The 16,068-nt window shown below is 46.5% G+C and overlaps 1 protein-coding gene across 4 annotated transcripts in view; it reads left to right on the forward strand.

Annotated features, from left to right (window-relative positions):
• The first annotated feature begins 494 nt into the window (after window positions 1-494).
• MPPED2 (metallophosphoesterase domain containing 2) overlaps window positions 495-16,068 on the forward strand; it is a 173,155-nt gene continuing 157,581 nt past the window's right edge. Inside the window, exons 1-2 of one of the 4 annotated variants that reach the window (XM_079787843.1) lie at window positions 495-936; window positions 6,462-6,710. In XM_079787843.1, coding sequence (XP_079643969.1) covers window positions 6,583-6,710 — 128 coding nt within the window. In that variant the 5' untranslated portion in view covers window positions 495-936; window positions 6,462-6,582. Of the gene's footprint in view, window positions 937-2,774; window positions 2,897-6,461; window positions 6,711-16,068 lie in introns of those variants that run through there. The other 3 variants (XM_079787842.1, XM_079787846.1, XM_079787845.1) reach the window with 3 other exon arrangements.

Below are 16,068 nucleotides of genomic sequence, written 5' to 3' on the forward strand. Positions count from 1 at the left end.
AGAGAAAGGGGTGTGTGCGTGTCTGTGTGTATCTGGCGAGCTGAAAGGCTTGAGGAAAGGGAGCACAGCTCTCCCCCAGGAAAGCCTAAGTTCAGCGGATGGGAGGGGACCCAGGGTCGCCTTCTTTGGTCTGAGCGCAGTGCCCCAGGCCTCTCGCCTGGCCCCAGCGGCGAGCTCTGCGCCCTGTAGCTCTGCCAGGACTCCAGACAGCGCCTGGCAGGTCGGTGGGTGGGAGGCCGGGGTGTTCTCTTTGCAAAAGACGCCCTTTTGGAGGGAAAACTCCCTTTATTTGTCCTGGGGTTCCATAGCACCCCTCCCCGACCCCCTATCATTTTTACGCTGATCACACTCATGAAGATGAACTTGCAGCTCAGCTTCCTGCCGCCTGTTTGACCCGGGAGCGCCAGCAGGCTGCCGGCCTCGCCCTCAGTTCCCTCCGCCTCCTCCTGCAACCTAGAAGCCCCGGGGCGCAGGCGGGGGTTCGACTGGGCCGGGGCTGAAGGAGGAGCGCGCGGGGGCGCGGGGTCCCGCCGGGGAGCGCGCACGGAGCGGCGCCTCGGCCGCCCGGCTTCCTGGAGCTGTGCTCCTTTGACCCCAGTGGCAGTCCCTGTCACTGCACCGCTCCCTCCGGCTCGCCGCGCCCTCGCTCTCCCTCCTCGCCCCCTCGTTCGCTCTCTCCCTAGATCGAGGCTGCTCTTGTCCTTTCTCCCCCCCCCCCACCTCCCACCCCCGCCTCCCTCTCGCGCCGCGCCCCCCGGCCCCCGGCCCCAGCCCGCGGCGGGACCTCGGAGGTCGAAGGTTCTGGCCCGCCCGCGCCCCTCGCCACCCCCGCGCGCCCCCCGCGCGCCTCCCGCCGGCTCCGGCCGCTCGGCGATGGATCGCCTGCTCGCCGGGCGCTGAAGGCATCCCCCGGACCCGGAGCGCAGCCCGGGAAAGGTAATCCACCCCGGGAAGGGAGGCGGAGGGCGGGGGAGGGGGAGGAGGCAGCCGGGCGCCCGGTGCGGAGCGCGAGAGGAAGGGAAAAAATGCACACACAAAGCGGAGCCCGGGTGAGAGGTGCCTTGTCAGAGGCGCGTGCGGGGGGCGCGGAGGCGGAGGACCGCAGCTGCCCCGGTGCCCCTGACATTCGCAGGAGCGGGCGCTTCCCGGACAATCCCGAATCCGAGGAGGGCTTATTTTCTACCTCCGAACGAAAGCGAAGTCTTTTTTTTTTTTTTTTTTTTTTAGGAGCTGTCTCCCTTCCACTCCCCATCCTGCCCCTCTGCTCTTCTCCCCTCCCCCCAGTCCTCGGCCCCGACCCCGCGGGGTCCCCAGGTCCCCGCCCCCTCCTCCGCTGGGATTTCTTAGGTGGAGAGGAGAGGGTGTCGGTGAGGGGCCGCGGCTAAAGCCGGGCGGCGGGGATGGGGGTGGGGACGAGGGCAAGGCGAGCTGTTTACTAGAAAGTCCCGGGGTTATGCGTTCGAGCCGCCCCGGCCTAGGCCCGGGTGCATTGTGTTGGCCCGCACCCCAGGCGTCCGCGGCGGCCCGGGCGCGGTGCGGTGGCCGGGAAGGCGCCGCGCAGCTTTGTGCTCGGGCTGCGCTCCGCCGCCGCCCCCGGGCCGCCCGCACGCGCGCCGCTCCCGCGCGGGGCTGTTTCTCACCCCGTCCCCGCGCCCCGACCTCGCGCTCCCCTGCCGCCTGCGGTCTTCGCGCTCGCAGCCGGCGGAGCGAGTCGGTGACTCGGGCCGGGGGACCGGGGACGAGCGGCGAGAAAAAAAAAGTAACCGTTGCCGCACGATTTCTTCTTGGAGCGAGGCAGGAGTTTCTTTGCTATGTACACGTTAACAGGGTTATCTTTGTAAAGCCTTTGAATTCCGGGGGTTTGCGGCCTAGGAGACGAAGGGTGGCATTTTACTGGAGATTGGGGAGGGGGTTAGAATCCACCAGCAAGAAAAGAAATGAAGGATGCCCCAATGGGGTAGATTTATAGCATATTTACCCCCCCCCCGCCCACCCCAAATTAAGTGCACATTCGGGTCATGAAAAAACATGTAATTGATTTGAGATGCTGCAAACAAACAGACACAAACAGGTCAGGACGGGGAAAAAAAACACACACACACAAATAAAACTTTAAGTGAAAGAAAAGATTTCCAAAGGAGGGGGGGAACCCGTGGCTTTCGCACCCCCTTCCAACCCTCGCTGGCTTCTCCCCCCTTCCTTTCTCCGCGGCTCCTGGGAAGCAGCCCGGCAGCTCCGGGGCGGAGAGCGGAGAGCGGGGAGCGGGGAGGCCACGGCGGAGGCTCCGGGCGCGGGCTCCGCTCTGAGGGTTCGGGGATGCCAGCGCGCCCGGGAGCCTGACGTCGGGGGCGTGGGGCTAGGATGCCTTGGCGAGGATGGCGCGGTGTCAGAGCCATGGGCCGCCGGCGGTCATCAATCAATCCGGGGCTGGGGGAGAGGGAGAGGAAGAAAGACAGGCGCTCTCGGCGGAGCCGGGGCCGCGAGCGCCAAGCACCAACAGTGCCAGCAGCGGCGAAGGCGGCGGCGGCGGCCGAGGCGACGGCAGTGGCAACGGGGGACTGAGCGAGTAAGGCGAGCTGGTGCTCCAGGAAGGAAGGGGGAGCTGTAGCCCGGACGAGCCGGCCGTGAGCCGGGAGGGCAGGGCGAGCCTATGAGTGTGTGTGTGTGTGTGTGAGTGTGTGTGTGTGTGTAGTTGGTGAAGCCCCCCCCCCCAGCACCACCCCCCGGTTTAAAATAAACACACCAATCCAAAGTAGAGAATTCCGCGCCCCCCCACCCCCCGCCCCACCGTATATAGACTCTACGCGTAGCCAGAGGCGCAGGAGAAAAGTCCTGCCCTTCCTCTCCCAGAGAATGTGCCGGCCGGGTGTCCGCAGTGCTGGAGACAAGTTCAGGTGTAAGTGCGGCGGCGGGGAGGGCGCTCTGTGGACGGCGGCCCGCGGAACTTTTTGCATCCCTCCCGAAACCCACCCTGGCGGAGTAGCCGCCCGGAAGGCTCGTGAGAATCGCTCTGGGGTGCAGGGATGCGTAACTGGAGGTGGGCACACGAGAGCACAGGCGGGAGTTTCGGCGATCACTGGATCTGTGCAGCAGAGGGAGGAGAACGAAATTTGGCGCCGTCGGAGCGGGCGAGCTCCCAAGTCTGGCCAGGCGGCCGGGCGATCGTCGTAGGGCAAGTGAATCAAATGGGCATCCTTAAACGACGAAATTGCGGGCTCCTTTCTCATAGGCTCTGCCATGCGGTGCTTGGGGAGAGAGGTCATGAGTTGCTGCTTTGAAACTTTTGGTAAATGGGACTTGTGGTGTCTAGGAGGTGGAGACAGTTATTTAATTCCTCAGCGTTTGTTTAATCCTTTCATTGCCAGCAAACTTGAACATGTTTTCCAACTAGATTCCTGGGGAGGGGGGCATTGCAAGTTGCACAGCTTTAAGGGACAGGAGAAATGACTGCTGTCTAGGAAATGCAAAATGTGCTCACAGGGCTCTTTTTTTTTTTTTTTTTTTTTTTTTTTTTAGAGAAAAATCAAACTAACACCAGCATGAATGTTTGGCAATGCTAGTCCCTTTTTTAATTTTCTTTAGGATCCCTGGCATTTAGTACTGGGTTCCTTTGTTTTGTGGAGCAAATGCGTTGAAAAATGAAAAACTTAGAAAGGAATACTGGTCTCTTTTACTGCCTAAATATGTGAAGCAGGGTGAGGTAGCTTCTTGACAGTTCTAAGCAGTGTATCATTGTGTCTTGTTGCAAGCTTTTAACAGATTTCCCAGGTAGAGGAGGGAAGACCCTTGTCCCGTTTCTGAGAATTTACCCGTAAAGGTCTTTCCCGTGTGTTGGTGTTTAAAATTCGTAGGATGAGTTCATTTTGTGATGTGAGTGGGGGTAAACATAGCATTTTAAAAAACAGCTTTTTATTGACTTGTCTGTAAAGGTTCCTGTGAGAGTTTTGAAGCTCTCTGCCTCAGTCTGACATTTTCTTCAAAGGACTCCAGATTAAAGAAGATAGACACTGCAGGTGCACTGTTTTGATAAAACATTTGAAAGAGAACATGGTTAAGATGAATTCAAATGAGGTGCCAGCCACCCATTTAGCCATTCAAAGTTACAGGGGCCTGTGCTTGCTGATGAAAAGATATTCTGTTTGTCTCGCTGGGGCAAAGGTGCAAAGAGGCACAGATGTTCACTTGATAGAAAAGGCAACCCTACGTTGACTTTAGGATAGAGCGGACCATTTAGGTGTGTGAATTGATCACCTTCTAAGTCCCGTCTCTTCTAGGCTTTCAATGGCAGGGTCTAATGCTAACTCTTATAAGTCACTGCATAGCTATTTACATAATGGGTATGTATACTTTATTTTAATTAGTGAGTTTGTTCCAGAAATATTTAAACTGTTTCTGGCACTGAGGGCAAGGATAGTTACTGAGAGGTCACAATGGTCTAGACATGAATTTTGTTGCCTTCCCTTCTTCATGTTCTGTATTTCACACAATAGACATTGATGGCAGGAGCATAAGAATTGCCATGCAATTTTTACATCACTCTCTAATTGTGCAAACACTTTAAGTTCTCGCAGCCTGGAAATGTGTGTGTGTGTTTTTTTTCCCTCTGTGCTTTGATGGCTAACATTCTTTTTAATGGCAGTCATTTCTATAACAGGAAGATGTTTTCATTTGTATTTACTCTTCAGCATGGCACAATTATGCAGTTTTGCGCTTCAGTACTGTCTCGGTACTTTGTGTCTCAAAAGAGAATTACAGTACTTAGAACAGGACTGCAATTTGAAGCAGGTGTTGTGTTTTACTGTTCTGCAAAATAACAGTAAAATATAATTGTGGGGGGAAATTAAGGAAACAGCTGCAAACTTGGTATGAAAACTGCCACATTATGATTCGTAAGCAGTTCTTATAGCTATCTTACATCAGAGGGGCCAGGGAAAGACTTTAATTTCGTTAATCCTACTGGCCTGCTTGTCTATCAACTGGTGCTTAAAGGACTCATACCTCCATGAAGTCAGGAAGAAGAAAGAGAACCCAAAGGGACACTGTTTAAAATGCCAGCGCACCAGGGATTCCTCCTTGGGCAGTGCCTTTGTGCATTAGGAACGCAGGCAGGGTTGGGTGTTGTTCAGCTCGCTTTGCTAAGATGAACAAGGCAATGATTTGAGTGGAACGCTGTGGAATTTCTCAGCCCAGCTAGCATATGGAGGACTACACAAGCCCCGGGTTGCAGAATAATAAAATAAATGGCCTATAGCAGGCCATCTGCCTTTTGCTTGATATTTAAGGTGTTTCATGCCAAATTTAAATCTGATCTTGTTATTCTACATATTTTTATTTGAGAGAGCAGCTAAGACTCGGAAGCTTAATGGCGCACAATGGCAAACGGATTCGGATGTGGAGCACTTAAAGTCAGAGTGCGGGTTACCCAAGGGTTACCCGAGGACTGTGCTGCCTGCCGCTGCTCCGCTACTGCTCTGATCGATGGCAACAGCCTCCACGCCGGGCTGTGCTTGCTCAGTCTTTGCACACCTGCTATAAAAGTAAACATCCTCATTTCTGGACCCAGTGCAGCAAATCATATATTGACATTTAAAAGAAGATTCAAAACTAGTGGAAAGGTTAAAGAAAAAAAAAGTATGAAATTAATTACTGAGAATTATGCAGCAACAAGCAAGAATGAGGCAGGTGGGATATGTAATGGTCCCCCTCCTTTAGAGCTTCCTCCCGCCTGGAAGGGCGATGGTAATGGATGCATCCAAAGTGGTGGTCCAAGCCTGGGCCTGTTTGCCTTTCCCCCAAGTGACTGCAGTCTTTAGAGACATGATGTTCGATTTAGCATGAAGGATTTGCCTTGACCTAAAGTTCTTTGCCGGAGTTGAATGCATATGTATATACCAGGCATTGAGTACCTATGTATTTTGGGAGCTACCTCGTAAAAGAAAAAAATAGTATGTTTAATGTGTGCATATATGATGTGTGTAGTACAGGTACACACAGATATTGTTATGAGCACAGCTTTTTAAACGTACATAGGCTATTGCTTGTTATGGCTTTGTTAGGCACTGAGATTTCAAATTATTATATGACACCAACTTTGTACGGACCCAATATTCCAATTAGCAGGAAGACTCTCCCACTTCAAGCACAAACCATTTATAGTTAGACTCCATGGCAACTGGGGATATGGCCCTTCTGTAATTCATGTTAAGTGCCATAATTATAATTAAAGAGGAAATCTTCGTTTGAACACCATTCAAATGATTTGTTAGCAGCCAGCGGTGTCACATGGAGTATAATGTCCACTCTGAAGTGCTCGCAGGATAGAGAGTTGGAAAAGGTTGTATCCACGAGACAAGCAACACATATTGAGATTTTTTTTCTGGAACCAATTTCATGTCCGGGTGTCACAGTTGAACACCCTCTTTTTCTTTGTTCTCATTTTACAAAATTTTTTTCCCCCCCAGAAACGCACAGCAGTATTGATGAGGAGATCCTTGGGTTCAGAGGTTGGCTGAAGTGCACCATGCCTGTTTCCATCCTTCGCTCCGGAAAGTTGTGAATTGCTCATGCCTATAGAGAGGAAGGATGGCACATGGGATTCCTTCTCAAGGCAAAGTTACCATATCGGTGGATGAATACAGCTCTAACCCCACCCAGGCATTCACGCACTACAACATCAACCAGAGCAGATTCCAGCCGCCACATGTACATATGTAAGTATCGCTCATGAACTTTTAAAAACTAGCAATCAAGAAAATAGACATAAAATAAGAAAGTCACTGATGACTTCTGCCGGGGAGGATAAAAGACCTATGATTCGCAAAACAGATGCTTATCTGTGGTCCCCAATATAGCTCGGAGGAATACCCTACATCTGTGTAACACCTCAGATTGTCAGAGTACTTTCAACCACAATTTGATTTTCAGAGCCTCTCATGGGTGGTGGTAGGTTGCCCACATTTTATGGATAACATCGGAGAGGTTAAGGTATTTGCCTAATCATGTCATACAGTGAATTTTGGCAGAGTCCCCTCCTGATCCCCTAGCTCAGTTTGCTTTACGTTGTATTGCTTGTCTCCATGAGGAAATATTTCTTGAAAATTTCTAGTTTCCCCCCTCACCTCGCCTTACTACCCCTTTACATTCAGCTGGGAAATAGGCCTAATCAGGACTAATTGTTCAGCCCCCCGCTAAATCCGCTGCCTGGCCTGTTGCTAGGGGAAAGTGTGCTGCATGGGTACCACTCCAACAGGGAACAAAGGTCTAAGGGATGGTGGAGCACCTGATTCCAGGAATTGTACTTTTCTCTCACTCCCTAATACTGTTTGAACCAAGTGCGGTTTAAACTGTTTCAGGAACAAAGTGTGGGAGAAACCAGGAGGCAGGATTTTGCAGCACCTGGATGCACACCAGCTTTTTTCTGTTCCTCGGCCACAGGATGTGCGGGGCTTTCAGCAGATGGGGCAAAAGGTCGCCATCTCCCTTGTTTATTCAAGGCCTGGTGCTCATTCTCTATGGGACCCTTCCAGTGGCTAACAGGCGTCTTTCATAGTAGGACTAAACCTCTTTGAAATCTATTGTATAGTCAAGAGAGAACGGAAGTTAGGGCTCTGTTGACTGTTTTTGCCATCCCTGGCAAATTGGGCTCAGGGCATGTCTAAGTCACAAGCTCTTTTTGTTTTTTTTTAGTAATGGTTTTATTTGGGCATTTAAAAAAATAGTGGGACCGCCCCCCCCCCCCCCTCAACACACACACACACACACACACACACTCAAATTTAGAAACACTAACCAAACAAGATCTTTTTCTTGACTACTTGGATATTAATGTATAATAGGATGTTGCTTTGCAAGTATATCCAGTAGAACCACTCAATTTCCATGTGATGGGATTTCTAACGAAAAAGAGAAAGAAATCCTTGTAAATGGTTTGTATGCTAAACTATGTCTGAGAATTTGATACTTGCTTTAAATCGGAATCTATTCATGATTATGAAGGATTGCTAGCATGATTTTAAGGAAAAGTTTTAAGGTAAATCATATATATATATATTTTTTTTTTGTTAAAATGGTTTTTCCGAACAGTAACTGTGTATTCATTTCAAGATTTCTTTTATTCTCCTATTTCAAATAATTTTTTTCTTCAAATATGTGACAGGATTTGTGGACTTTGGATACTTTAGCTCTGTTTTGCTGGGGTGACATTTTGCATTAAAGAATTGCAAAGTACTTTCTGGATTCTGTTCCCTTTTAGGCAAAAGAAAGTATGTTTTGCCCTAGATTCTGGGAAAATGACTGACAGGGAATCTCAGCTTAGTCTTCACTTATTTGTAGCCATAAGATTCCTCTCCTGAACTGTGGATACACAGAGATATTTTAAAGGTCATTTAACCTTAGAACTGATCTGCTTAGATCTAGCCATGAAATATTCGAAGGACCAGATTATACCTTTTTTGAAAAAAAGGCTTGACAAATGGGGTTTGTGATGGTAGCCTGGACATCTGGGGAGCCCTTTTTCCAGATTGCCTTCTTACCTTTGAGTAGAGGATTCTTCCATGGTCTGGGTCCAGCTGGCCTTTTCATCTTTATCACCCACTGAGGGCTTCCTACCTGAATCCTTTGCTCCAGCAGCCACACAGGTTGGCTCACTGTCACCTGAGCACACCCTGAGCCTTTCCATCTTGGTGCCATGCTCAGCTCATCAAATGCCTCAGAGCCAGTTCAGGCTGCTCTACATCTATGAAACCTCTTCTGTCTCTCCCAGTCCGAACTACTGTGCCTTCCCTGCCCCCACACATGTGCCCCTAGTGTCTGTCTGTCTCTCTCTCTCTCTCTCTCTCTCTCTCTCTCTCTCTCTCTCTCTCGTTTATTTCTTAAAGGCAGGGATTGAGTAGGTAACAGGTGTTCCAAGAAATACTGATTGATTGCTCAGTCCATCAATTGATGTGATTTTTGTGCATTGAGATAAGAAATTATGTTTGAGATTTGGAGATTTTCATTGGGATTTTTCTGAGCTGTTTTAACATTGTGAGTGTTTGAATGAAGGTGTATGCCTATTTTCAAGATGTTGACCCACCTTTTCCTTGCCTTTACTTTTTCATGTTTCATGCCTTGGCAGTGACTGGGCCCATGCTAGGCATCCAAATATCTTGGTGAAATGTGCTAATGTTACATTTCTGTAATTTTTTTTAAAAAAAGATTGCCCTTAGTCCAAATAGAAACTTAAATTGGCTGGAAAATATCCATAAAATATTTAGTCTAAAATTTCTTCAGTTTTTGTGTTTTTTTTTGAAAAATTTTAAAAAAATATATTTTATTTTTTACAGAGAGAAGAAAGGAGAGGGATAGAGAGTTAGAAACATGGATGAGAGAGAAATATTGATCAGCTGCCTCCTGTACACCCCCTACTGGGGATGCACCTGCAACCAAGGTACATGCCCTTGACCAGAATCGAACCTGGGACCCTTCAGTCCACAGGCCGATGCTCTATCCGCTGAGCCAAACCGGTCAGGGCTTTTTTTTTTTTTTTTTAAATTTGTAACATGTCACGCAGAGCTTTGCTCCTCTCCCTGAAGATATTTTGTCTTTTCCACTTGAAATGTTACTCATTTATTTTGCACAGGATTCTTAAAAACATTTGTTTTCCTTTTTCACTTACAACTGAGGCCTATGAAGACCCATGGCCGATCACCTGGATTGGAGTTGCAATCTTGCTTCCTTACATGATCCATGGTTTTCTTTCATGCAGCCTTTTTGGGGTTTTCTCACCATAATTAAGGATGAGCTCACTTCCCATTTAATTCAGTTAGTCTCATCTCAGCTTTGTGACCCCTCCTTGGTCAACTGACTTCCTTTCTCCAGGCCTCAGTCTACTCATCTGTAAACATTTGCACCAAATGATAGTTATGGATCTTTCAGCTCTGACATCCTAAGATGAAGATGGCAACCAAGACAATAATTATTTGCAAGCTGTTGCTTTGCAGGGAACACAGACACGTAAGACCTGCTCCCATCTTCATGAAGCCCATCACTGATTTCAGGGCTGTTGTTCAACTGGCTTTAAGAAGTTTACTGCTTGGTCTTGGTTTGCTGTTACCTGTGAGTTCTGATGAGGCTGCCACCAAGCTTTCTAAAACCCACTGGCCTGCATCTCTGTGATGTAGAGAAGTTTTTTACAAAATATTTTTTAATTATTTCAGAGAAGAAGGGAGAGGGAGAGAGATATAGAAACATTCATGATGCAGAGAATTATTGAATGGCTGCCTCCTGCATGCCTCACACTGGGGATCGAGCCTGCAACCCGGGCATGTGCCCTGACCGGGAATCAAACTGTGATCTGCTAGTTTATAGGTCGATGCTCAACCACTTAGCCATGCTGGCCAGGCAGGAAGATTTTTTTTTTTTTTAAAGAAAGCAATCCTATGTGACCTTGGGAAAGAAAATTAAAACACAGCTGGAGTTAGCAGGGCAGAATTTAACCCAGAATTTGTGTGCCCCTCTTACCCAGACTCTTGAACACACTAATAGGTGCGCTGATTAAAAACCAACAATTAACAGGGCTTTATTTTTCTATCACCCTTTCATCTTTCCCAAGAAGACTGTTGAGAGAATTACTTAGTATTTAATGATGGTGGGAGGAGCTGCCAAAGGAGCCAATGTAGGTTTGAAAGCACCATACTGATTTTGTATGTTTGTAATTATCTGAGGCCTTATAAAATACTAGGGGCCTAGTGCACTAATCCGTGCACCTTGAAAGGAACTGTGGGCCTCGAGGCTGCAGTGGGCAGAGGGGCAGGTCTTGGCCTATCCTCCGCACCCCCACCCAGTCCCTCCTGCCATGGCCCCCAGTCCCCTGTCTGCTGGCAGCCCCGATCCTGCCGCTACCACTCCCACACGCTGACAGCACGGAGCAATTGGGGCCGGCGCCAGCAGTGGATGCGAGTGGAGCTGGCCCTGATTGTCCCTCAGGAGCAGGGGGAGGTGAAGAAGCCCTGAGGGGCAATCGGGGCCGGCAGCTGCCTCTCGCACCCGCTGATGGTGCCAAGCGACCGGGGCCGGTGCCGGGTGCCGGCCGGGGGTGTGAGCGGCAGCTCCAGCACTGGCAATGGGTGCGAGCTGCGGCTCTGGTGCCAGCAGCGGGTGCGAGTGGGGCCGTCGCCCGCAGTGGGTGTGAGAGGCGGCTGCTGGCCCCAATTGCCCATCAGGAGCAGGGGGAGGTGGAGAAACCCCAAGGGGCATTCGGGGCCGGCAGCCGCTGCTCGCATCTACTGATGGTGCCGAGCGATTGGGGCTGGCGCTGGGTGCCGGCAGCGGGTGCAAGCAGAGGCTCCAGCACCGGCAGTGGGTGTGAGCGCCAGGCAGGACCACGGCACGCAGGAGCAAAGAATTTTCAGTAACCACCAGAGGCTTGCCCCGATGACAGCGACTGGTACGGTGCCTTGGTCTGGCGCCCCTGCTCACCTGCTCCACCATCCCGCTGTGGCCAACGCCCGCCATGTTCCACGCTCTGCCACCTGCTGCCGATGCCTGCCATGTTTCGCGCGCGCCCCCTAGTGGTCAGCACACATCATAGCGACCAGTTGTTCTGTTGTTCAGTTGTTCCGCCGTTTGGTCTATTTGCATATTAGGGTTTTTTATATATATATAGATTACCAGAACTTTTTAGTAGAGTGTCCAACCATCTCAGTTTTTGCACTGAAAGTCCTGTGTTCTGAGAGACCCTTAGTCCCACACGAACCAGGCTGGTTGGTCACTTGCTTAATTCCTCACCTTTTTCTTTGAGGATTGGTTGTTAAGAAGATCAAAACAAATTTTATTTTCAGTCTTAGTTAGTTACTTTATTTGCGTATATCTTTGGTTGTCAACACCCCTTTGAGTCTTCTTTTTTAAATAATTTATTTTTCAGTTATAGTTTACATTCAATATTATTTTATGTTAGTTTAGTTTCAGATGTATAGGATAGTGGTTAGACAATCATATATGACCTTACAAAGTGATCCTGGGATCTTACTTAGCTCTGGTTCTTTTGCACTTGTTTTGGGAGACACTATAGCACAGTGGTGAACATCTCCAGTGGAATCAGATTGTTGGATTTAAAACTGGTTGCACCACTTACTAGCAGTGCAACCAGACACAGAGAAATGTATCCACGTTTCTGTTTTTTTTTTCCACTTGTAAAATGTGGACAATAAAGGAGTGCCTATCTCAAAAGGTTACTTAGAAGGTTAAAAACAGTATTACTCGTAAATTCCTTAGAGGAGTGCTTAGTGCTTGGTTATACTCAATAAATGGAAGATATTATCATTAATGGTTGTTTTATAAATTCTGCATTTGTTTTTTTAATTGTAAGTTGTTTCCATTCATTTTGAAAACCAGTAGAGTATAAATAAATGAATAAATAAATAAAAAATAACTCCCTGGGAAGTGTTTTCCAGCAAACTTTTCCGGGTGGTTTGGCAGGTATCCTGATTTTTCAGATCAGAGCTTAGGAGTGTCTCACCTACCTTTAATTGCTCCATGGGAGTGACAGTCCCAAGAGAGAAGGGATCCAGTGAGCTGGGTGTTGCTTGGTTGTTCTCCAGGGTATCACAGTGGCCTTCCTTCATGTGGGCTGGTCTCAGGTCCTTGTAACCCCCACCAATGCCTTACACTCCCCACTTGACAGAGGTTAAAACAGAAGCGTCAAGAGTTAATCATAATAACCAGGGTTGAGTGCAAAGGGTACAGCTTGAGCAGGGAAATGAGGACAACATTCATATGGTGGCTGAGAATGAGATCTGAAATAATAGATCTCTATAAATGCGGATCCCACCAGTTAGTTACAGGCTTGGTTAGGTCACGATGGACATATTACTGAACCTCAGTCTTCTCATCTGTAAAATGGGTTTAATGACCCTTTATAATGGTTGTGAGCATTAAATGAGATGATGCATATGACATATAATGGCTGAAAGATAGCACTTGATAAACAGATGTTGGGATAATATTTATGGTCTTTTCCACTACTTGGTGAGCATGAGATAATGGTTGGTTAATATTTTTTATTTCTGAACTGCTTGGTGGTATAAAACCTGACAATGACTTATGTTCTTATTGCTTTGTTGAACTCTCTAGCATGTCAGTGTTTAATTGGGCATTTTGATCTGAAGCATTTAGGGTGTCTGGGTGATCATTCCATGCCAAAATTCTTAAAGGATTTTGTTTGTTTGATCTGAAGTTTCATTCTTATGTGGTAGGAAGTAAATATTTATTTCAGGGCAGTATTAGATATCCTGAGGTACAAAAACAAAATTACGGAAGAGCGTTACAGAATTGTGTTATTTGGTTTAAAAAAATATGAAAGTGTGGAAAGATAAATACCAACATTACTGATGATTATGTAGGGAATAAATTTGGGAATGAATTTGCTAAAGGAGTGTTGGATAAAAGGCCTTTCATTTTTTACTTTATATACTTAACAACTATGTAATACTTTTTTGATGAAAACATTTTTTAAAGAATGACAAAAATATAATTTATCTACAAGTCCTTCTGCTTTGTCTGCAAGATATGCAATAAAAGCTCCCTCTGCTGCAAATCTACTTACTTTGAGCCTCACTTCCTTAGGTGGTACCAAGGAATAAACCAAAGGCTCTTCGTGGTTCAATACAATTCAACTTGCTCGTGTGTGGGAAGTTGAGAGAAGTGCCAAGGATGCTGCCTACTTCCTATCTTAGTCCGCTACCTGAAGTGGAATTTTTTAAGAAGTACCTTCAAATGCATTTTTGGAAGCTGGCATTCTATAGTATCAGTGAATACACAGCTTGCTGTAGGACACTACTTGACGGTGTTTAAGGGAACTTGGATTCTAGTCCTGACTTGGCCACTAGTTAGGTCTATGATCCTTAGAAATTTGGGCTTCCCTGAATTTCAGGTTCCTCCCCAGCTATTGGAATTGACACCCTTTTAGCATCAGACCTTCTCACTCTGGCAGTTTAGGATTTCTTCTATGTTTTATCTTTTCTTCAGCCTACTTGAAATTAAGAACACAAATCTCTCATCAGTAGTGATATTCTGCAGGGGAAGAATATAATAGGGAGGCATCATAGAGATATGGTGGAGGGAGAAGAAAAATGACCCCTAACTCTCAGACAGAGGGATAGTAATGTCAATGAATGAATGAATGTCTGGGGCTCTGTCAAATTGCACTTGCTAAAGAAGGTAGAATTTCATCCTTTCCTACAGAGCTGGGCTGCATTAGCTGTTTGGAAAAAAAAAAAAAAATTCGAAACATTTTTCTTTTGGTAAGCCACTTGCTCATTCTCATTACAAATTTATCACTGGCCCGCACATTAGCATGGCCATAATTTTTGTTAATGTTTTCAATCTGAAATTCATCATGGAGATGCTGAATGGCCCTTTTAGTTTGCACTCATATATAAACACAGGGTATTTTTCTTTTCCTCTCCCCTTTCTTTTTTAAAATAAGTTTTTTTTTCCCTCTATATTCCCTGCGGGTACTGGTCTTTGGTCCGTGACAGTTGACTTTGTTGTACAGCTGACTTTTCCCCTATTTTGTAGATTTCTTTGTTTGCATTCGAGCATTAGAAAGCCAGGCTAAAATCAGACATATCTTTTTTTGTCCATATGGATTTGTTCTTAGAGCCTGAGCTGTATGTTGCATAACTGGTGGTATTTTTTGTTTGTGTTTTTAGTTATTTAACTCTCTGGGAGGGTAAAGAATTCTGATACATAAAGCAGATCCTCTGTAGTATGGTATTCCTGGATTTCAGATTCTGAAATACTTAACCTACATTTATAAGAGGTAAAACAAGAATCATAGGGAGAGTGTGACCACCATCGATGGATAGACATATAAAACGAAAACAATCAGATCACCTCTGCTTAAGGGTTGAATCTGTATCTTGTTCAAAATACAGAGGGTTTTTTTCAAATGTCTTTCATTGAAATGTTTCGATAAAAATATGCAAAATGGCAAGGCAAGCGAACCAGGAAGTAATGTAATGGAGAGTCTGCATTTGAGACATATTTAATTTTAATTTGGAGACTTCAGAGCTTATGAAGATGCAGATTTTAAGATCTAAAAACAAAGTAGTGCCAGTGTACCTACCACATTTTGTATAAAAAAACCCCAGGTAGTTCTGAACTGTTTTCACAAAGAAGAAAAAGCTCCCTGCGTCTCAGAAGATCTATCCATCAGCTCGTTTTGATTCCTTTGCAGTATTTCCTTAGCTCTCTCCTTCCCATGTCTTTTTCCCCTTTTAGATTTTCATAGCATACTCGAAACTAGACGTTTCAGGAGCTGCTCTGGCATGATTAGGCTATTATTTCAATATCAGTGCGGATAAAACTACCACACTTGTGCAGACCACCATGTCAGTCTGCCGTTTTGTGTGTGTGTGTGTGTGTGTGTGTGTGTGTGTGTGTGCGTTTTAATGTACAAAGTACAGTTGGAGACTTTGTGTAGAAATACTAACTCTGCAGAGAGGAAACTCGGTTGGATTTATTGGCCCTTGCAGTATTTGGGTCTGCATATTTTTGTTCTATTTTGCTTTGAAGATTTCTTGTTTTCCATTTCTGCCCCTGTAGAAGGATAAATATATGCAAATAAGAAAATGCATTTTTGTAGGCTTTTTTTTTTTTCCTCTTCCTTACCACAAATCAAGAATATAAGCTCCCCTAGTTGGTTTAAATTTTTGTGGAGTTTTATATTAAGTAGTAAAGCTCTTGGCACTAGTTGGAAAAAAGAAAAGAAAAACTAACACCATTTAATAAAGCAAACAGAGGTAAATTTTTAGTAGTCGATATTATTGACCTTTAAAATTCCACCTGCAAATTAAACCATTCTTGAAGTTCCTCTGTTGGCAGTGGCTTCCTTAAAATATTGCAGGGCCCTACACCATGACATGGACTCTTCTTAGACCCATTTGTTTCTTTGTATAGCTAGTCTCTGAAACCTTCCAGCTCAATAATTCCTGAGTTAGAAAAATATCATTTCCCATCTTGCAGTGGGCTATTTTGGCATTTACGCTGATTGGCTAAGGAAAGTGGCTCACTTGTGGTATTTGGGCC

This window comes from Cnephaeus nilssonii (genome assembly GCF_951640355.1).
Source record: "Cnephaeus nilssonii genome assembly, chromosome: 13".
In the NCBI taxonomy this organism is placed as follows: Eukaryota; Metazoa; Chordata; class Mammalia; order Chiroptera; family Vespertilionidae; genus Cnephaeus; species Cnephaeus nilssonii.